Source organism: Histoplasma capsulatum, assembly GCF_000150115.1.
Source record: "Histoplasma capsulatum G186AR genomic scaffold supercont2.15, whole genome shotgun sequence".
NCBI lineage: Eukaryota > Fungi > Ascomycota > Eurotiomycetes > Onygenales > Ajellomycetaceae > Histoplasma > Histoplasma capsulatum.
Window position 1 is genome coordinate 495,575 of NW_025544815.1, and position 21,854 is coordinate 517,428.

A 21,854-nucleotide genomic window follows, 5' to 3' on the forward strand; every position below is an offset into this window, starting at 1 on the left:
TGGTCATATGGGAATGATATGTAGCTCGCCCCCCTAACCCCTATTTCCCCCAACAGGGGCTAAATCGTTCAGGTTTTATCTATATTCGAAAGTCATAACATGCGTCGTGAAGCGGAAATACAGACATTTTTATCAGATAGTCAGCTTGCCGCAGCCATTTCAAATAGACACGACCGACCTTAGTGAGATTTTAAGCTAAAACATGTTTTTCTGGTTATTTGGATGGTACGCTCTTCCCTACATTTACAGCATATAAATATTCAATATCAGGCAAGCTTGTGGCATTTTTGAGGTATCATTACAACATGATAGATAATATCTGATATCGTGAGGGAAGGCCTATTGGGTGTGCAATTATTTGTTAATCTATCATTATTTGTCTCTCTTGGCTTATATTTAAACAGCTACAAAGGACAAGGATCAAATATAGATTGAATGTGAGAGGAAATTACAATAGACATTAATTATAAGTTATTAGTTATTATAAATTATTATAGTTACACCAAGATTTCACTTCAACCTCCTCTTCAAATTAATTAGGCCTCTGAAGCTTGACACCGGCTTTCGTAAACGCAATTTACTGATATCTGCAATATTACCTCAACCAAAGATGGAAAAACAGAAAAGGAAAAAAAAAAAGGGGGGGGGGGGGGTAGTAAACCCATATTTGCGCCCCAAACCTCATACCATATTACCTATCCAACGGGAACCGATTCAGGAACCGATATACCGTCAACCCGTCCAAGACACTTCTAACGTAGGCCTCACTTGCATCGTTGGAAATATACACACCAGGCTGGTCCAGCCCATTCGACGCATCCCCACCAGCGGCCATAAGGACGTCACGAAGGGCTTCATTGCTACCGTCACCGACGGCGCCAACGGGCTTTCCATACGTGTATGCATCCGTAATAATCCTGAGCGGGCGACCCGTTGGGTATTGCGTTGAGGTGCTCGGGAGCAAGCCGCCGACGACGATCACGGCATCGAAGATCGAGCCGTCGGCGCCGGAATAGGTCATGTTCACGCCGCGTTGGGGATCAAGCGATGGACCCACTAGGACGATATCTACGTTGTTGTTGGCGCTGTTAAACGCGGCCCGGAGCTGCTGCGCGATCGTGAAGCTACCGTCGTCTCTTGTCAGGAGGGCAATTTTCAGCCCGTCGAGCCGCAGGAGATTCGTGCCGAAGGTGCCGATGGGGACGGTTGTCTTGTTGTGGTAGAAGGTTGGGTCCGGGGATGGGGGTTCGACGCCGATAGCTAGCGCGACGCGGCGGGCGAGGTCGTTGTCGACGCGGTTCAGCTGGATGATGACGTTCTTGCGCACGATTTCACTCCGCACGTGGGAGTTTTCGAAGCGCATGGCGTTGACGAGGAATTGCTTCTCGAAGACCGTGAGTGAGTTGTAGAAGAGACGCGGTTGGGACCAGACGTCGTTGAAGCTCGGGCTGAGCTCGCGCACTAGTGGTCCATTTACCATACGCCCAGGTGCGGTGAAGAATCCTCTGTTATGGGTCCGGTTGGCTTGTTGAGGGAATCCGTTGCTCATTGAGTTGGGTGTATATGCGGCCGTGTTTAGAGGGATGAACATTTGTCCTGTGCAGACGGGGATGTTAATACTCTATACAAATCGATTGGGTCAAGATGGAAGTTGACATGGTAGGTGAGAAGTAGCTTACCAGCACCGTCGCGATTGTTGTTATGGAATGGGATGCGGGGTCTGTTGATCGGCAGTTGCTCGAAGTTGGGACCTCCATGGCGATTCAATTGAGTGTCAAGGTAGGAGTACAAGCGGCCCTGAAGCAAAGGGTCATCCGTGAAATCGATTCCGCGAACTACATGACCTGGTTGGAACTGTGGAAATATATTTAGATATACGCTTCATCTAGCTATACATGTATTCATATTCCAAATATATAGGGGGTGGACCAACCATGATCTGCTCAGTTTCGGCAAAATAATTTTTTGGGTTTCGGTTCAAGACCATTTTTCCGATTGGGGTGAAAGGAACAAGATCTTCTGGGATGATTTTGGTGGGATCTAATAGATCGAAATCAAACTTGGATTGATCTGCTTCATTCACCAATTGAAAGCCCAGCTATATGAGTAAAACGTATATAAAGTCAGTCTTGGGTTGAAGATATAAAAAAAGACGAAAAGAGCAACCGACAGAGCAGAGAAGCGCTGTCAGAACTAATGATTCGGGGGAATCATATCTTACCTCCCACTCAGGGTACCTTCCAGATTCAATGGCATCCCAAAGGTCTTGTCGATGAAAGTCGGGATTTTTTCCGCCAAGAGCCTGTGCCTCTTCCCATACCAGGCCCGCTCTTCCTTGGAGGGTCTTCCAGCGAAACTTGACCAAGGTCGAGTTGCCCTCATCGGTGACAAGTCGGAAGGTGTGGACGCCCCACCCATCAACATGACGCATTGAGCGAGGGATTCCATGTCCTGACATTGCCCAGAAGAGGGCATGCAATGAGCTGGGCTGCTGGCTGAAGAAATCCCATGCCGTATCATGTGCAGTTGCAGCCTGGGGAATTTCATTGTCTGGTTGCGGCTTGACAGCGTGAATTAAATCAGGAAATTGAATAGCGTCCTGGATGAAGAAGACTGGAACGTTGTTTCCAACGATATCTACATTGCCGAGTAGTCAGCCTAGGTCCTGGGTTTGTATTCATATTTGTTGTGCTGTTATGAGTATGACTACCACGATATAATGCTTACCAAAATTGCCTTCATCGGTATACAGACGGGTCGCAAATCCGTGGATATCGCGAGCAGAGTCAACACTGCCTCTGCTACCAGCGACTGTAGAAAACCGCACGAATACTGGTGTCTGCTTTCCTGCCGCGTTCAAAAAGGATGCGGCAGTGATATTGGACCAATTATTATAGGACGTGAATACGCCATGGGCACCAGCGCCTCGAGCATGGACAGCGCGCTCAGGAACCTGCGTAAAATTGAATTAGCGGATTTGCAACACGGTCACATATTTTGTATCTACATACCCGCTCATGATCAAAGTGTTGAATCTTCTGGCGGAAGATAAAATCCTCAAGTAGAGTTGGGCCTCTATTTCCAGCCTTCAAGCTGTGTTGATCCTCAATGGGACCACCCACGTCCGTTGTTAGCACCGACTGTGCATCATCAATGTAAAACTGGCTAAGAAACTGGTCCGTAGGGTCGGACAGAGTGTCATGGCGGCGATCGAGGGGGCCTTTCTGACCGCTAGGCATCTCCCCTGACATGTAGGGACAGGCTGCAGAAACAACACCCGCCGAGGCGAGTATAAGCTTGAGCGACCGCATTTTTACCCCCTGAATTGAACGTGGAGTAAGCTTGCTCGAGACAAAAAGATGCTGAAGAAGACAAATAATCAATGGCAGTTAGATATCGATATCTATTACATATGCAGATAGTGTTGGAGAGGGTAGGGACCAAATTGACTGGGACCCTTCTTGAGTGGAGCACGCAGTGGCCTATAGGGAACCCAAATGGGGAGGGGGGAAATGGGAAACGGACGCACGAAGTCTGGAAAGAATGGCGGGAGGAGGTCCAAAATTTAACAGGCCAGGGCTTCCGGGCGGCTATAAATAAACCATATGCATCAAGGGCCACACCCCAGGGTCCAGAGCTCGCATACCTGCATGTTTGCCACAGAGAAGATGAATGAAAATAAAAATAAAAGGTGCGTCATGGGGTGAAGCCATTGAGGTGATAAACTTCAAAATATAGATCGATGGCACCTGGCATTCGCCGAGACCCTTGGATAAAGCAAAGTTATCGGAGCCAGCAGAATCCGTGGATCCTGGAGAAGTGTAAGTGAGGTTATATGTGGCGAGTCTCCCCGACTATCGTGCTACTCACCCGGATGTCAAAAGGTGCTGTTTCCATTCTCTGGGAAGGATATTTCTTTTCCTTAGAGGTGGTGCAGTCGAGGAGCAGCTAACTGCTGGGATTGAGTATATCCATGTGCTGGAGTGTCTAGAGCTGATGTAGCCCATTTTTAGTCGGAAAACACCCCCCATATTCGCCAATACGACATCCATCATTATTCAGAGCCTTTCAGAGCCTACCTCGCAAGCAGCTGGTTTCCTCCTCCCAGCTGGTGGCCCTTAGATGGCTGCAGATGTCTTGGTGGTACAGGCGCATGTGCTGTACAGTGTACACAACAAAGGTACATGTGTATCACATGTATCAGATATGTCATATCTCAGTTTTCCCGTTTCGTACGCTTCTTGCCGGCTTGGGCATGAGATGAGGTTGGTGATATCAACAAGCGTGCTTCATGTTCCCCTGCTGATTGATTGGCTAAGGCCGTGCCCTAAACTGAAGTCGTGCCTTGGCGGGCCGCCTGGATACGGCCACGGGCAGGAAGCGCTTCCACGACAGCTCTCGGCATTGAAGTAGATCACTCTGGCTCTTGTCGATCAGGAATCAGGAGCACTGGAGTAGAGTCAGCTCGAGAAGTTAGCGTGGAGTTTGCTGGTCAAAGTTTTAGCCAATCCGCGCCACCGGCTGGACAACTGTGGAAACATGGAACCATTCATCGACGCCAGGAACGAGACGGAGTTACCACAGCCCAAGCGCCAACCAGGGCGCCGCCATTTCTCATCGCATTGACGATTGTTGTAAGGGCCAAGTGTTGCTACTTTTCTCGGCGTGAGAGCACTGACGAGTGACCTCCGTTGATCGAAGGGATTGATTGATTGACCATACTAGAAATTACTAGTAATAATGATAACTGTGCAAGAGCATGCATGTAAGTGCAGAAGTTCGGAACGATAGGAATAGCGCTCTGAAAGTTGCTGAATGCCGTTCTGTGAAGTGAATTCCGCGAAACGAATCAATGATGACTCTGATGTACTGGCAAGGATTTTGGGGACATAAATGGTCTGCGAAGCAGTGATCAAATCCGACTGGGATGGTCCAGAGTTCAGCATTGGATAGCGATCGACACCGCCTGAACGGCCCGGGACGTATCAAATTTCCCTCGCTGGAGATGGAGAAAGGGATTTGAATACAAGGCGATACCTCGGATTGTTGATCGCATCGGGAGGTCGAGATGGAGAGAGCTTTTTTAAATAGTTTGAGTGAACACGATTACGCCGTGCAACTGCTGATTAGTTACAAAGAATTCATGGTTGACACCTTGCACAAAGTTCCACATGAGTTTCAAATTTCAGCGAGTTTCGAAAGAATGTTCTTGGCTGTTTAAACAGAGCCTTCTAGTCAATTCAAGTATGCGAATGGCTAGGATATACAGGGAGGCTAACTTTACAATGGCGTATGAATGATGCGATCACATATGTAGGTTGAAGGGGTTTGTGAGCATGCATTCTGGGGTGACTGGATAACTTACTCCGCTGACACAATGATAGCGGTGAATTCAAGTAAGCAGTCATGTATATCCCGCAAAATCGGCCCAACTACTGGGCCAAATTGCAGGAGCCTGCTCCTTCGACGTTGCTGGCCCATGGCTATCTCCACGACTGACAAGGTGTTGCGCCTTTTTCGAAACTATTATTATTCGCTCTCGCTGGCAGACGACGGTTATTGGGTAAACTTCTATCCTCACCGAACATTGGTTTCATAAGGTCTGACGAAATGCTCAATTGGCCCCCAAAGCGGCATCATTGCCCTAGCCGGAGGTGTCCCACTCTGTCATTCAAATTTCTTTCGAGCCTCTCTGCTGCGCCCTCAAAGTAGTTGACGAGGCAAATTTTCGTCACTATCAGGCCAGAAAACTCCGCAGTGGGTCTCGGAATACATTAACTACTGGTCCCAGAATGGAATGTGCCAGCTCAGGAAATGGTTTTCAGGTTTTGGATAACTAATGGCCGTCCTTGGATAGGACAGTGAGGACCCAACAGAATGAGATTCCCGCCCGATACCATGGATGAGCAGGTTTCTTGACGCCAAATTTAACCAGAACGAAGATTGATCCAGGGGACGTTGCATCCGATCGAGTTCTTTTTGTTTCGCCTCGTTGAATTGAATCTGTGCGCGCAGAGTGGATTGCGGCCAATTAGCTGAGGGCTTCGAAGATATCAACATATAACAAAATGTTTGCTTGATGCTTTGGACCACTGAGGTCAGGGAGAGCATCAAGGACCTCGATCGAGGCCACGTTGCAAATAATCTCAGGGAATGAGCCGCAAAAACCGAGAAGGAAAAGTTTATTCAGATCTACTTATAGAAACGAGCGGATCCAAGATCTGAACCAAGATCTGCCTTTGAACCTAATCGGAAAATTCAAACCTTGTCCACAGACCAGCAAGGAGACATCGAGATAGTTGCAGAGACCTACACTGTGCAGCTCAGGCCAGCACGTAATCGCAAGTTGCCACTGGGGCTCAAATATCTCATAAGCAACGACTCCATGCTTCTATACCAGCCGTAAGAAAGACAGCTGGTCGCACCTCGTCTGATCTGATCTTCCAATTGAGTTATTAGGACAACTTTTCTTTAACTTTAACCTAACGCAGATCAGCCCTGAACTCAATCACTATGAATTTGTACTTGCACCTCTGTGCTAGCAACCCCACCAGATGTTCCAATTTATCAATGAAATTCATCTATTAGGAGTGTTTGTAACTATCCAGAGGGCGCAGCACCGTGGACTGCTTAAATAGGTGTGGGCCATGTGGCCTTCGAGCGAGCAATAGGGATGCCAACTTGAACAGAATAAAAGTATTTATCTATTAAGAATATATCAATAGTTAGTTAAATCCTAGCATGGGTTACTAAGAGTTATTGTAGTCATAGTTACCTTTATTTTCTCCAAATCACCATCAATTTGAGGAGCCCAACAGATTTATTTGTGTATTAGATCTGTTTGTTTGTCGTGGCTGAGCGTTTAGTTTGAAGCGGATCTCGTGGTCCTGGCATACCTCACTAAAATTACGTGCACTAATTGCATGGTGGATTATGTCAACATACGTTGGATGAGTGGTTTAGATGGGTCAACTGACCCACCACCCCAACACCACAATACACAGTTAGAGATGAGAGTTAGTTTAGAGGTTAGAGGTTGGTATAACCATGATATAAGTCAACTTGCATTGTGCGTAGTTATTCAGGTATTGACAACGCTTCGTGGTGTCTCTGGCTTTGAAATGCTTGAACAGGGCTGAAAGTTTTTCCGGCCGAGAGACAATACCATAGCCAGGATCCGAGAACTCCCTTTCAACCTCCCCGCCTCATCCTGAGAACAATATCCGTATTCTTCAATATGTCTCCTCAGTCAAAGTTTCCGTTGCAACCTCAAAATGAACGTGTCACGTTGCATACAGCACCCTGCACGTTCCGCACGGGCGACCGCCACAAAATCAAGTGTTCTCTAGCTCTTTAGGACAATTGCTGTCATATTCAATTTCTCCTGTTTGCCTCCCTTCTGGGATTCCGAGGTTTCGGGTAACTCTTGCGCCTAATGCAGACGCAGGAGAAGTGCCCTTGTAAACACCGGATTTACCCCGCAGCTATAATGGCGCTTTACCATGAAAGGGTTGTTTGTCCTATCATTCCCCGGCGTGGAGTCGACAACAACCTCGGTCTCCGGTTAGGTTTGATAAAATGTGAAAGCGCATATTTTCATATCTCGTTATTTCAAATTTAACCGAACCATCATCTGTGACTCTTGTTTGAGATTGTTTTATATACACTCACGATTTTCTTTCTTATATCGTCAGATTTTCGATATTTGACAGGACACGGAGAGAAACAACAGAGGGCGCTCCTCCCCGTCCCTCCCCGTCTCTGGGCGGAAATTCCCTGGGCGGAATTCCACGGCCGATTTCCTTATTCCTTTCAAAGTCGGGGTCTTTGTGGTGTGATTTTCCCCATCCGCACCATATCCCGACTGGGGCACAATCAAATGAAGCGAAATCGTTTGCGCCTCCCTTTGCTGTGTCTTGCAATATGGGGCCCGGGAGTTAAGCCCATTAATTTGACTTTCTAGAGTGACCCCAGAGGAGAACGAAGATCCTCACATCCCCTGCACACCTTTTCGTCCAGGGACTTTTTTTCAGGGATTTACAAGACGCCGAGTATTGGTGGGGTCATTCAACGGAGACTTTGCCAGATATTAATATGGGTCAAGGTAACCGTGAAGAATGGTAGCGGGAATCTGGTCTCTACTCCCCACATGGCCCGAAGCCGTCAATATGCAAGTGAGCAGCCACGCCAGGCGGAAGCTTCTTGATTTAGCATAGTGAGCTAGTGGAAATTTGAAAGGACGGTGCATGATTTCTGGGGTTATGGTGAGTTCACCCCAAACCTATTATCATCTAATGATATGCAGAACTAACTGTCAAAAGTCTCAAAGCTCTATATGAGGTTCCGCTAATGAATCTTTTTCGCTTGGGACTTGCAAGTTAATTTTTATCTCGACCATACTTACCCAGATAGCAGGAGTATACAGCTAATTGTGGGGCATGGATGGAATCACTCTCGCCTGGGTAGTCTTCCGGCTTGGTTACCGTGTAGGGACCGTATTGGGTAGCATACCAGGTTGAGCCACAGCGGCAGCAGCACAATCTGGCCGCTATCTTTCCCAGCAGGAAATAAGCAGCCCATGTGCCATGGATCTGAGTTGACCGTTTAAGCAGATAAACACGAGATGGAGAAACGCAATCTAGGATCAAGGCCTCCGGCATATCACCCGTTTTGGTCCCCCAACTCCGAGATGAGTTATACAGGGCCATAAGCTCGCCAGCGAATGGGCCGCCTGGCCCTGGCAATCCTAGATGTGGGAAAGCACATCAAGAACATTGGATTGATAGCGGCAGTCCACTGGCAGACATATTTTTGGACAACCCGATCTCCACCTTTCTATCTCCAGGTATCAATACGACTCTGGAACCTTGAAAGCGAGCGCCAATGAAAAACTGTTTCTGAGAAGATTAAAATTGTATTTGCTCTATGATGGCTTTTTTTATCGCAGAGGAGTCAACTATAAATACGGCCGCGAGGGAACCTCGTGAAAGATTTATTTCTAATGCACAGCAGCAATCAATTGGCATCAATTGACCAAGGCCCTCCCTAAGTACCCAAGAACCTCAAAAAAGGACCCTAATCACAGTCCTCGCGAACAACGAAAGCTCCCCATCAAAAAACCGAATACCAAAGTCGAAACCCCGAAAACTCGGATATCCTCAATTTTTTTTTTTTCAAATCACAAATCAAAAACTTCAAAAAACTAAGCCTACTTTACATCCTCAACTATGAAGATCTCTATCGTTCTCCCCGCTATTCTCGCTCTCTCCACCGCCACTTCGGCAACTGATTGCTATGGCAGCAGCAGATGTCAGGTTGGCGGTTGCCAACTTAGTGATGTTCTGAATGCGGTTCCCGCCAGGAATTTCCAACCGGGAGAGAGGATTGCCTGTTGCAGCCCCAGAAATGGGGGCAACGGTCTCTGTGCCTGGGCGACGCATTCGAATGGATACATGAGCTGGGTGGTTGCCAGGAATTACATTCAGGGGTTGATGAACTATGGATGCCGACGATGCGGGCATAACGGGTCCGTCAGGGTCGATGTTCCCTGAGCTATTCCAGAATTGGAGAGAGTACAGTGCTGGTGGATTTTTCTGTGTTCTTCTCTATACGTTATATATGACCTCTTGTTGTCAGTTTTATGTATCTGCGTTCTGCGTCTTAACCGACTGCTTGTTTTCCCGTCCTTATTTATCTCTGATGTTAAACCCGCCAAAGTCCATCCCACACTCGTTTTGTTTTTCGGAGTCATACCCCTGTATCTCAGACAATGTTCCGGATTAGGGTCGTGCTGTATTGTGTCATCAAAAATTATGGGCCTGCGTTGATGCAAGGGTCAGTTTGGTATTCCTGCCACCCTACCCACCAGACTTAAATCCAATTGAAGAGTTCTTTGTTGAGCTAAAAGCCTTTTATTAAGCGAAATTGGCGTTTCTATGAGGAAGACCTTAGGCAGAGCTTTGATACATTTATTGAATGGTGTGTTGATGTTGTGGGTGCAAGAGAATAAAGCGCAAAAGGCCATTTCCGGCATGCAGGCTTGGCAGTTGAAGAGATATATATGATGAGGGTTAGCAAATTGTATCATGTCCTCTATTACTATTATATTGATCCAAGTAGATAATTAACTATACCGAAATGCACTGCAGGTGTTAAAAGACGAACTAATATAACATGTTTGTACTTGACCCATGGTGCAAATTGGTTGTAGTCATTATTTTCCTATCCTATCTTTAGAAATATCCAGATTAAACGGCATCTCTTTTTTCTTTCGCCATGTAATAGCGTAGGAAACTAGTGCCGGAATTTCATTCAAAGACGGTCTGTTTTGTGGCGCATTTGTTGACGAGAAATCGTTGCCGTCAATCAAGAGGGAATCGTGGCCCTGAGGACTCAGGATGGTGCCCTTCAGTGCTTTGTTGTTTGTTTCCGTCGAGAAATTGCTGGATTTTGACTGGTGTTGTTCCGTATTGTTCCCGAATAAGCCTTATCGAAGCTTGCTGGATCCGAGAAGGGAATCTTCGTCGCAATTCTGTCAAGACATCAATTGTGAAAGCCTGACGGTTGTCGAGAAGGATATTGTAATTGAAACTCTCGAAGCATGCTCTCGCCGCATCCTCAACTTCCCCGCATGTTGCATGTGACCCTACAAGGGGTACGACACTCTTTGCAGAACTGCGCGAGAGTTAGAACTGGTTGATAAGTAACTCCACGTCACCTCCACCAGATTTTGCGTCACAGCCATTTATTCCAATATGCACAAGGGTTCCGTTCGGGTCGGCCATTCTGTTGGGAATAAATAGCAATGCGCTCTATCTCCGACGCCAAATGCAACAAGATGAAGGGTTTGTGGAGCATGCTCAATGGTTTGAGATGATGCTGAAACCATTGAGGACATAGTAAAGCTTTTGCAGAATAATCACATTATCGGGGCTGGGAATACGGGGTTGGGGAGAGGGATATTTGAGTATCCAATTAGGCAACATTCCATTGCAGCCCTAAGTTCAGCATAATGCACATGGCTTTCAATATCCTCGCTTGTATTTCAAACTCTGAACTTCTAGTCGCGCTGGAATGCAAGGAGTCAAGGCTTCCATCAGTATGGGTTTCCACCACTCTTCTCCTCCATAATCATACAAACATGCGGCAAGTGCGTACTCGACATACTCCGGATAAAACCCACTACGCTCCCAGTCCACAATACCTGTTATCTTCCCTTCCTTGACAAGGATATTGCGTGGAAAGAGGTCCCCGTGCGTGAGCACAAACTTCGACTGACTATTCCGCCGTAATTCAGCAAGCTTCCTCCTCCACTTGCTTCTCTCAGACGTGTTCTTTATACGGGAAAGACACCATTCATCGAACTTGGCCTCCGAGTTGAATGGGCCAATGAAGTTTGTCGTGATACCTTCGTACGGGTTGTAGGTGGGTTGGCGATTGACACGTCCAATATATGGCTGGGTGCATGACCTGAAAAGTTTTAAATGGTCTGCAAGCTGTTCCTTGATCGACATGCGTTGTTTTTCATCCAATGTCGGCCAGACCTGGTCAAGTGGATTGCCTGGCACAAAGTCGGCAATCATAGCGATCCGGTGGCTGTTGAGTTGGCGGCATTCCCAGACAGCAGGAGCCAAGAGGTTCTGAGAATTCGCGTAGGCCATCATGTCCGCCTCTGATTCCCAGAAAAAGCCCACGGTTTTGAATTTAATAGCGACAGGGTGTCCATCTGGGATGTTGTGGCTCTTGATAACGCGGTTGCCAAAATACTCGTATACTGTTTCCCCGTCGAAGGAACCATCATCGTACCGTTCAGAACGGTCTATTTTAGAATCTCTATTATTCTGCGGTCTAAACTTGTTCACAAGAAAAGCGAGCATTGATGCGAGTACTGCAGGGATATGTATATATACATATATTGTAGTTTGCTAGCTCTTTTTCCGAAGACCATGCACGATTATTTACCAACGTGACTTAGCACGTGGAAGATTTGGTGGACAACGTTTGGCTCTCTACTTGCTTCACGAGATTGAGAGTTGGGCCAGGCCGAAAATTTCGACTTCACAAGAGACGCGACAAGTAGATGACAGGTTGGGCCGAAGTTCACCCGCTGGGCTCACATAGCTGAATGTTGGTGGTGAAAAGCGCAAAGTGAGGAAGGGTTATTTTTGATATGTAGGTCCTGTAGTCGAAGAATATGAATAACTATATACATGATGCCTAAAAGAAAATCAAGCTTCATATTCTGTTTATGAACTTGCACGCAATATCTCATTAAACGTATACTTCGAAATATAGTTATCGCTTAGCTGTCTAGAATATCCACCTGTTCTTTGGCCCATGTAGGGATGTCGCTAACAGAACGCTGAGCAATGCCTATCTTTATGCCATTTTCAACAAAGAATGTTTGGTTTGGTCTTGTAGATCTGCTCAAGTTCAAGGCAACTTTCCTGCCACTTGCTGTGCACTTTCATGGCGTTAGTATGTAAGAGATTTGATATCAATAGGGAAAGGTGTATTGGATGCAGGCGGATTGTTGTCCCTCAGTTGTCTCTTTTCAGCCCTTTGCTTGCTTTTGATATAGCTGCTGACGGATCCGATCAGTCTCTGTGTCGGAACTAAAGAAGTCCGAATATTGTCCCGATTACTGAATATCAAAAGAATAATTGAATTGCTTATTATAACTCCAATAATTACATGATAAACAGGCAGTATTTATATAGGGAAAAATATGCTTGCCTATATGAGCAGAGCAATGCTGAGTAACAGCAGAGCATTGGTAAGTTTCATATAGTGAGACGTTCCAGGTTCCAAGTTGCTACATAACACTTGATAATAGAACCTACCAAGTTCTTGATCTGACACTCTGCTTTTTCCACATACCTAATAAGGTTTGTTAGGTGACGTTGTTCCCAGTAGTATTCTCCCGGCATGATGGCCCGTCGATGCCGGCGTCTTGTTCAACAAGCATTCCCTGAGCCACCGATGTAGTCCTGTCTTCTCTGTGGTTAAAGGCGATATTGAGTCTAAGCTTCAGGTTTTCCCCACAAGAAGAGCTGCTTCACCACAGCTGTTCCAGTCAATATCAGTAACTATTTTCGAAAAGCTTTGTAATACAACGCCGGGAACGATCATTTACAGATACTGCTGTTGTAGTATCATCGGATCTAGCCCGTCGGTTGCGGGATATTTTCCGACGTAGAATGGCATCCGGCAGATAGAGCGCGGTTGTTGACGGTAGCTCGCCACTCAAACGGGTGAAGAAAGTATAGTTATCAGGTTCCAAGTTGCTACAAAGTCCTTGATAATATAGAACCTACCAAGTTCTTGATTTGACAACTGGGAATTTTTTATTTTCTATTTGAATCATTCATATCTGCTCAACGCTGAGTCTTCAGCTCAATTGTTGCACCATGTGATTGGTTAGGATTTTGGATGGCTTTTTTCCCTTTCTTTTTATTTTTATTTGTTTATTTTTTGCTTTTTCAAGGATATTTTTTATTTTTCAATTGTTTTTTTTTCCTCTTCCGAGACGTGCGCGAATGTCAACGCAGAGGCGTGAGAACGGTTTGTCGACGCACGCCAACAGGAGGAGGAAGACAGGAACAGGCCCGTCCCCTTATAAAGGGGGGAAGAAAATTCTCACAAGGAACGAGCCAAGGAGAGCCCTGCCATAGCGACAGCGATGACGTTTAAAGTATTCATCCCATACCTGGCGGCTGCTCTCGCTGTTGCATTGCAAGGCATAACACTCATTTATATTCCGCCAAACTCCCACAAACGGAAATACATGTTGCCGGTGATTCTGCTGCCAGTTTCACTCGTTTGCCTTACGGCTCAACATGCTAGCTTCGTATGGCCATGGAACATCTTCATCGGCTTGGAATTTGGTGCTTTACTTGGCCTGGAGGTGTTTGATAATGTCTGCCTGTCCAAGGTCTCATATCACGCAGTGGGAGTCGCACAAGTGGGAGCGAGAAAGAAGAACGATGATGACGATCCGGATACTACGAGCGCATGGAGCCGATTTTGTGATAAAGTCCGCTGGTCTGTTGATATAGCTATTAACAAACGGCACATTAACCGTGCAGACCAAACGCGGAATGTGCCCCTTTTCGATCCCAGCAGACCACAGCATGTTCCATCGCGGCGCAGTTTTCTCCTCTTCCGTGCCGCACGCTTCATTCTTCTATACCTGGCTCTCGATCTTATTACAAGCCGACCGCTAGAGGATGCGCAGGTTAAATTTGCTGCGGGGAAGGCGCGAATTTTCACCCGCGTACTGGCGAGAGACATCTCGCCTGCAGAAATAGGGGAGGCGTTGGGCCTTATCATGGCCCACTGTGTATGTGGGTATATGTCGCTGCTTTTGGGATACGACTTTTTCTCGCTGGTTGCTGTAGGATTGTGTGGGGGCAGGGTTTCGGACTGGAGGCCCTTGTTTGGAGACATTCGACAGGTTTACACCATCAGGACATTTTGGAGGTATGTCATGTCAAGAATCAGCTCCTTTCCAAAAAAAATTCCACTCCATCAACCTACCCGGATGGCAAATATGTGAATAAGGAAAAGCCGACAAAAGCTGACACCACGCCCTCCCTGGTAACCAAAAGATTATTTTGGCACCAGCTCCTACTACGGCCCCTCGACGCAAGTGCCTCCTTCTTAACTCATTCACTCCTTGGTCTCCCGCGCTACTCTACTAGAGGCATCAACCGCATCGTCACCTCTGCCGACAACAGCAGTAAGCTCAGGACATCACCACCAGAGCAGCAGCAGCAGCAGTCGCAGACGCAAGCCAGCAAACTCCTCCTCCTCATCACCGCCTACACCAAACTCACCCTCATCTTCCTGCTGTCGGGCCTCGTTCACATTAACTCCGACCACATCCTGGGCATCCGCTTCCGCGACTCCTATTCCATATCCCTATTCCTCTGCCAGGCCTGCGGCATTATGGTTGAGGACGCGGCCCAGTGGACGTACCGTTGCATCACTGGGAGCAAAGGAAATGGGCCTGTGAAGGTATGGCACCGCCTCGTCGGCTATGCGTGGCTGGTTGTTTTCGCGCTGTGGGCGGCGCCCGGCTGGGCGTTTTCGGTTGTGAGGTTGGAGGTGCCGCCTACTGCTTTGCCGGTGACGATATTTCCCCGCCGTTGAAGCGTATATAAATTTGTTACCCAGGGCTGGAAATCGATGATTTCGGGTTTTCTAGATGGGGTGGGGTTTATATGCGGATCTAGTCATATATATTGTTATAACTAGTTATATAGGTAATTTTAGCTAATGTTATAATATTCTTAACTAGTTAGTTACTGGGTTTGTTAGGATTGAGGCGTCGCGTCGCCCGGTAGTCGTTACGCCGAAGCCCGGCTAAGTAGCACAGTAGCCGAACAAGCCGAGGTGTTTCAAGCGTCGCTGGCACGAACTGGAATTTATATGTGTGGGGGTAAATTGCTGACCTGCATGGCTTTATTTGTTGAAAATCGAAATATCATAATCTAGGACAACACTAGAACAGTGTAACTACAGATTACGTAGCTGGCTAAACACACGAATAAAAGGAGCAGGCCAACCCTGCACACCACCCTTGTCTAACACCCTTGCTGAAAGAGATCTCTAGTCTGCGTGTGCAACTTGTTCTAATTTACGCCCGCTCCGTACTTTAATTCATCATCTTCTTGCGCTCCTCCGCCAACACCTCCTCAGTAACGTTGACTAAAATCTCGAATGCCCGACGGACATATTTCTCCTCCGCCAGCGGATTCCCGCTCACCGCCCGAATCACCACAACCCCACCAAGCACCGAGGACGTCAGGAACAACTCGCCGCCGGCATTGATCTTCTCGCAGACTTTGTGCGTAAGAGCCTGCGTGGAAACGCCTGAAGAGGTGTCCTGCGACGCTTTCTTCTCATTCTGTCCGGGAGTAGCACCATTACTCAGAGGGGTAGAATTGGTGCGGGACTTCTCGTCCAAGCCTCGTACTCTCAACGTGGTCAAGCCAAACGCAGGGCCCGTGACGATCTCGAAGAGGTCGTCTCGCGTTCTGGTGAGGTCGGCGAAGACAACCCCGTTGTTTATGCCCTTGCGGATATGCGCTTTCATACCTGAGAGCCCGTAGGTGCGCATGACGAACCAGACCTTGAGCGCGCGGAAGCGTCGGCCGAGCGGAATCCCCCAGTTGCGGAAGTCGGTTACGGGGGTCGTCAGGTTGCTGGGATTCCGCAGGTAGGCTGGGGTTATGTCCAGAGCGTTGGTGAGGTCGAGGGCGTTGGTGATGAAGAGACAACTATAGTTGGTGACAAGGGCGCGGGGTCAGTTTGGGGAGGACGTAATAAATACACATATATAAATATATATTTATTGGTCGAAGACCGGGGGGGGGGAGGAGGGGGGAGACAAGAAACATTACCTGGCGTCGAAGTTCACTAGGAGCCATTTGGCCATATTCACATTGAAGCTATCCACACCTTCTGCGAACTCCTGCGCAACATGCTGCCATTCCTCCGTGACAAGCGCAGAGCCAGCAAACGCCGCATCGATATGGACCCATATTTTCTTCCACGCTTCCTTCTCCCTCAACACGGCCTTGATCTCCGCAAACCGATCAACAGCACATGAATTAGTTGTGCCCAACGTCGCAGTCAGGAAAAACGGCTCCAGGCCATCGCGTTCACACTGCTGTAGCATCCTGCGCAACGCATCTCCCGTCATGGCCAGATTCTCTTCCAACCGCGTCGGGATAGCCCGGTACCGCACCCCAGCAATCCGCGCCCCTTTCGCCGTGCAGCTGTGCGTCTGGTCGCTGCCCAGCACCACAAGCCGGGTCCGCATTTCCATTGTCCGATCCTCCCACTCCGGCGTGTCCTCCACCAACCCCTCCGCCATTGCCTTGGCCCTCAAATGCCTTTCGCGCGCGGCAACGATAACGGTCGCAACAGCCTCGCTTGCGGACCCCTGGATAGTGCCCCCGCCGGTACTTCTCCCGGACCGGGACGCCGCAGCGCTGAGGAAGCAATCCGGCAGCCCGAGCGCTTGCGCCAACCAGTCCATGACGATGATCTCCAGCTCCGTGCACGCGGGCGAGCACAGCCAGTTGAACGCGGGCGCCGTGAAGGCTGCCGAGTACAGCTCACCGAGCATGGAGGGGTATGTCACTCCTGCGGGGAAGTAGGCCATGAACTTGGGGGACTGCCATTGGGTTAGGCCTGGCATGATTTTGGACTCGATGTCCGGTTGGATCTTGCTCCATGGCTCTGGGTGGTTGGGGGCGGATGTGGGAACGAGCGGACGGAGGTACCCGGGTTCTATGCTGGGAACGACTGGTTTAGAGGAGATGGTGTTGAAGTGTTGGATTACTTAGGATGTCTAGTTAGCTTTCAGGAAAGAAAGAGAGAGAAAAAAAAATGAGGGGGAGGGGAAGAGAATGAGGGAAACATGAATACTTTCTTCAATGGCAGCGTGAGCTGCTTCCCTGAATTGTTCTCCGTTCATTGAGTTTTTATTATGATGTATTACTTTTTTTTTTGTCCTACGTTTTACGTCGACAATTTCATATACAATATCTGCGTGGGGAGGACGTCGGATGAAACACAGATCAGTTTTAAGTTAGGTTTAAATTGGAGCAGCCTTTGGATTTTAAGTACAACAGTCCCAAATGCCAAAGGGCGCAAGAAATCAGTTCCGCCGCAGATCTGCGGTATAACAAATGGTCGATTATAAATATTGATCCAAAGCCGACATGGGATTCGGGATAGAAGAGTAATAAATTAGGGCCTGGTTTAGTGTTCGAAGACAGCCAATTAAAAGTTTATTGCGATCTCCATTTTTCCGAACAAGCTATCTTTGGGAAAAAGAATCTGAAATACCGTTTTTCTCCTCTGTATTCCTTCCGAATTGTTTTGTTGTTCAAGTTGTTTCCATTTTCTGAGAATAACCACAGGATTCCTCCATGTTGGCTAGGAATACATACAATCTGTAAATCTTGGTTGATCTTTTCGGCTGCTCTGTGACCCTGGCCACTTGATGTCGCGTGGAGCTTAAATCTTGTTTCTCGCCGAGTTTGCAAGGGTAAACCCGAGGGACCCTCGGTACATGTCATAGTTTTTGATTGCATACGTTAGAAATTGAGGGAGTTTGGGCCGGACAGCTGGCTGTCTGATTTGACCTGCAAAGATTTAGACACCAGCCCCCAAATAACTTGCGGGTCGGCAAAGTTCACTGTATAAATTTCTGCCGCGTATGAGGCAGTGACTCTGAGAAGTTGGCCCTCATCCCTCATCCCGATTATCTCATGTACTCTCCCAATGCACCAATATCTCTCTGCCATTACTATTTTCTCCAGCCTTCATTTAAGGAACTGTGGACCAAGTGGGCCGTGTAGCCCTTCTACAGACACCTGGCAGGGTACGGACAGGATTTCATCCCTTTGTGGTTCCCACACCATGCTGTGACTGGCACTTGCGGTGTATAGATGGTGGGATGGGTGGGCATGCGCCGGGCCACACCACCACACCCACGGTTATATATAGCGCAACCATTTAACAAATGGTTACGTTGGCTTTTTGCTATGGATAACCTAGTGCTCATAGTGCTATCTTATCACACCTTAGGTTTTTGACAATTATTTTTCTCGCGAGGTTTTCGTGTCCTTTGGTGTGGTTGCGTAGGTATACAGAATGGTGCCAAAACGATTCCATGCTAGCTTCTTCCTGGCATTGTACACCTTTTCAGCCCATTCACTCCAGGCCATATCGATATTTTGCCCTCGAAGTTCTTCTATTGGTAAGCCGAATTCGTCGAAACCAAGCATGAGGCTCGGCGGGGGATTTGCGGGTTCCGGGGATTTGATCCATACGGAGTGCTTCTACAACTGCCAAGATAACATGCCAAGCAGACAGTTTAAGGCGGAGGGCGGTTAGGACACCAGAACTGTATCCATCCACTTACTATGCGCTCTCCCCGAAGCCCAGCACTGCCAGATTTTCCCTTCCGCTCCCAAATCTCTAGGAATGCTGTGGTTCTTCCAACAAGCGGGGCGCCGTACGCTCGCAGGAGTCCCTCGGAGGCATCAACCTTAAACCCAGCACGATCATTTGCATATCGCTCCCAGTCTGCTACCACCTCTTCTGGAAGAGCAGCAAAACACTTCTTCGCACTGTACTCTGGGGACTCTTGGAATTTAATGAGAAAGGCGAGGTTAATTTCTTCATGGTTGTCAAGCCAGAACTGCATTGTCTTCACGAGATCTTTGTAGCTCTCTGTAAACCCTACTTCGGTTAAAAAGAAAGGGCTTTTGATGGATTCAGCATCTGGAGCATATGAGAGCATGACGTCAGGTACTTTTGTTGTAAAATCTGCCCTGCGCCCCTCCCGTTCATTGGTCTGAATATCAAACCGTCTGAAATATTTTGGCACTTTGGACTCAATGACATCCCAAGTGGTGCCTAAAATATGATGAACGGCGCTTCCATGAAGCGATGAGGGCGCAAGGTGGACAGACGTTTTAGACAATTTTCTGTCGAAGAAGAGATGCCCCGATGGCCGGTGGTCGTCCCTGGTATTCATCATACTCCAGGTGAGAAACCCGAGGAGCCCAATATGGCATGGAACAAAGAAAAGAAAAGAGGAAACAATTTACTCTGATCTTGAGGTATCAAAAGCATCAACTATCCTGCGGAAGTCACGCTGAGAGAGATTGCTCAGATGGATGACTTCATCGGCACAGTTAGTAGGGAATTGACCAGCAAACAAGTCATTGAGTTGATCCTCTGATAGGTCCGATTCTTCGGTGACAGTTCGTATTCGAGCTCGCGGCGTCGCGGATCGGTGCGATGTGGGTGTTGTTTTCCCACCACCACTAAATGGACGCGACAGAACAGTCACGGACAACTTACTAGGGCGGGGATGAAGTGAGCGTAATTGTGCACCAGCAACGCTCCTAAGCCCAAAGGCGAACGCCATGTTTCCAAGTAGTAGGGAAGAGAAACGAGATCCCACGGGATTTGCAAGAAGCTTGGAGAAACGAAGACGGTCTGTTATTGGCTCAGACGGACGCGGACTATCCAGGGCTGTGGTTGGTGCGCCATGAAGAGACTGTCCTTTCTGGTGGACCTGGTATCTGGATGTTCTAGCTCTTTTGCCCCAGTGGCCTAAAACTATCTCGATAGGTCCCGCATTTGGAGACCACATGACAGTCACATGACATATTAGCCGAGCCCTGGTGGTCAACTGTAACCCGCATATATCAGTCCAAGCTTGTTTCTTCACCAACCGCTCGATATTTACAAGGCGGGGGGAATCCGCAATCGGTCCCTAGGTTTGGACACCACTTAGCCGCAAGAAAATTCAAATTAAAACCATAATTAGATAAAAATATCATAATGATTGGAAGTGGCAGGCTCATAACACCAGCTTTGAACGTCCTGCTTCACGTAGAGTTAAGGCCGGAAGGAAAAAATACAACAGAGCCATCCTAGAACATAAGGGGTGAATATTTGAACATTATTGCGCATCCGTGAAGTAATGCCATCGCATGGCGGAGCTTTGTCGCAGCCCTGTTGTTTTGTCCCACACGCCCTATATATTAGCTCCATGTCGGCCGCTCTAGAACGACCTCCGGGGTATAAATAGGCACGAGTGGGAGTGGAGGGGTGACAGGAAATTGAATGCAGCTCGCAAGAGTCGCCCTTATTTACATTTAAATACTAACTACTGCGTGGGTGACCTACGGGCAGCTTATTATTGCATTACCAACGACCACCATCAGTACCATCAGTACCATGAAGCCAGCTGAGCTTCGCCGACATAGGGAGCGGGGAAGATACGATGCCTCATCCATCCGCGCCGTGTTCTCAGACTGTTTCATGGCGCATGTCTCTTACGTCGACGGCGGCCTCCCGCAATGCTTGCCCATGATCGCGCTGTTTCGGTGTGAGGACGAAGGCGAAGCGGTCTACTTGCACGGCCACCCGAGCTCCCGGCTTATGGAGCTTGTACGGGCGAATGAGGTGGAGAGGAAGGCGAGAATTGAGCGGGGGGAATTGGGGCATGGGGATGAGGATGAGGATGAGGATGAGCGAGTTAAAGTTTGCATCACGGCTACGAAGGGTTGGTATTTTTTTTTTTTCTTTTTCTTTCTTTTGAATGTTCGATCCCTACTTATTACTAACGAGCAGAAACTCCAGTGGACGGCCTTTCGCTCTCGTCGGCGCCGAACGGGCATACGTTCAACTACCGCTCCGCCGTCGTGCATGGTGCATGCTCGCGTGTCGAGAACCGCAATACCAAACTAGACGTCATGCGCGGCGTGATGGACCACATCGTGCCTGGGCGATGGGACGGACTCAACCCCCTCGCTTCCATCGCGTTGTCGTTGGTGTTTGTGATCCGCGTCCAGGTCCAGCGGGGTTCGCTGAAACTGAACAGCGGGGTGCCCATGATCCAGCCTCGAGATCGGGCGAAGGATGGACCGGACCGGGCGGAGCCTGTGTGGACGGGCGTTGTCCCACTGCATGAACAGCTCGGACAGCCGGTGCCGAGCGGCTTGACGGATGGGGCGGAGATACCCGAGAGGCTGTTGAAGTATATCCGGGAGCGAAATGAGAGAGAGGAGGGATATGCGAAGTCTGTTTGTAAGTGATCGGGGTGGAGTAGCGATGGAGTTTACAGCGCTCATTTCCCACACCATGAATTAATAATTATTCATCTCGCTCTGTATCTAGATTGCCTTGACGTATGTAGTCGTGAATAGTCGTGAAGTGCCGGAACCGCAATGCCAAACGGCTGAGTCTTTGCCTTCGATAGTCAGGAGTACGTTTCCATAGTATAGATGTAAACGCTGCAGACGTGCAGTAGCAGA

The 21,854-nt window shown here is 48.2% G+C and overlaps 9 protein-coding genes across 9 annotated transcripts; 4 read left to right on the top strand and 5 right to left on the bottom strand.

Annotated features, from left to right (window-relative positions):
* Positions 1 to 691: 691 nt before the first annotated feature.
* On the bottom strand, positions 692 to 3,514 carry HCBG_08399 (catalase B; the record flags this gene model as incomplete). The annotated part of the gene is made up of 6 exons (XM_045435448.1): positions 692 to 1,596; positions 1,680 to 1,854; positions 1,934 to 2,098; positions 2,222 to 2,637; positions 2,728 to 2,953; positions 3,012 to 3,514. The coding sequence occupies 6 exons, from the start codon at positions 3,309 to 3,311 to the stop codon at positions 692 to 694; spliced, it is 2,187 nt and encodes a 728-aa protein (XP_045283940.1).
* Positions 3,515 to 3,742: 228 nt separating this feature from the next.
* Positions 3,743 to 4,685, top strand: HCBG_08400 (uncharacterized protein; the record flags this gene model as incomplete). Its single annotated transcript, XM_045435449.1, has 3 exons — positions 3,743 to 3,821; positions 4,014 to 4,160; positions 4,339 to 4,685. 3 exons carry the CDS (start codon positions 3,743 to 3,745, stop codon positions 4,683 to 4,685), a joined length of 573 nt encoding a protein of 190 aa, XP_045283941.1.
* A 2,660-nt stretch (positions 4,686 to 7,345) lies between these two features.
* On the bottom strand, positions 7,346 to 8,660 carry HCBG_08401 (uncharacterized protein; the record flags this gene model as incomplete). Its single annotated transcript, XM_045435450.1, has 3 exons — positions 7,346 to 7,432; positions 7,731 to 7,909; positions 8,405 to 8,660. The coding sequence occupies 3 exons, from the start codon at positions 8,658 to 8,660 to the stop codon at positions 7,346 to 7,348; spliced, it is 522 nt and encodes a 173-aa protein (XP_045283942.1).
* A 567-nt stretch (positions 8,661 to 9,227) lies between these two features.
* On the top strand, positions 9,228 to 9,551 carry HCBG_08402 (uncharacterized protein; the record flags this gene model as incomplete). Its single annotated transcript, XM_045435451.1, has 1 exon — positions 9,228 to 9,551. The coding sequence occupies one exon, from the start codon at positions 9,228 to 9,230 to the stop codon at positions 9,549 to 9,551; it is 324 nt and encodes a 107-aa protein (XP_045283943.1).
* An 810-nt stretch (positions 9,552 to 10,361) lies between these two features.
* Positions 10,362 to 11,876, bottom strand: HCBG_08403 (uncharacterized protein; the record flags this gene model as incomplete). Its single annotated transcript, XM_045435452.1, has 2 exons — positions 10,362 to 10,674; positions 11,137 to 11,876. The coding sequence occupies 2 exons, from the start codon at positions 11,874 to 11,876 to the stop codon at positions 10,362 to 10,364; spliced, it is 1,053 nt and encodes a 350-aa protein (XP_045283944.1).
* A 1,805-nt stretch (positions 11,877 to 13,681) lies between these two features.
* Positions 13,682 to 15,153, top strand: HCBG_08404 (uncharacterized protein; the record flags this gene model as incomplete). The annotated part of the gene is made up of 2 exons (XM_045435453.1): positions 13,682 to 14,341; positions 14,470 to 15,153. The coding sequence occupies 2 exons, from the start codon at positions 13,682 to 13,684 to the stop codon at positions 15,151 to 15,153; spliced, it is 1,344 nt and encodes a 447-aa protein (XP_045283945.1).
* Positions 15,154 to 15,658: 505 nt separating this feature from the next.
* HCBG_08405 (aromatic-L-amino acid decarboxylase) lies at positions 15,659 to 17,488 on the bottom strand (the record flags this gene model as incomplete). The annotated part of the gene is made up of 3 exons (XM_045435454.1): positions 15,659 to 16,283; positions 16,407 to 17,352; positions 17,440 to 17,488. 3 exons carry the CDS (start codon positions 17,486 to 17,488, stop codon positions 15,659 to 15,661), a joined length of 1,620 nt encoding a protein of 539 aa, XP_045283946.1.
* A 1,129-nt stretch (positions 17,489 to 18,617) lies between these two features.
* HCBG_08406 (uncharacterized protein) lies at positions 18,618 to 20,185 on the bottom strand (the record flags this gene model as incomplete). Its single annotated transcript, XM_045435455.1, has 3 exons — positions 18,618 to 18,860; positions 18,944 to 19,550; positions 19,635 to 20,185. 3 exons carry the CDS (start codon positions 20,183 to 20,185, stop codon positions 18,618 to 18,620), a joined length of 1,401 nt encoding a protein of 466 aa, XP_045283947.1.
* A 590-nt stretch (positions 20,186 to 20,775) lies between these two features.
* Positions 20,776 to 21,635, top strand: HCBG_08407 (uncharacterized protein; the record flags this gene model as incomplete). Its single annotated transcript, XM_045435456.1, has 2 exons — positions 20,776 to 21,103; positions 21,181 to 21,635. The coding sequence occupies 2 exons, from the start codon at positions 20,776 to 20,778 to the stop codon at positions 21,633 to 21,635; spliced, it is 783 nt and encodes a 260-aa protein (XP_045283948.1).
* Positions 21,636 to 21,854: the final 219 nt, after the last annotated feature.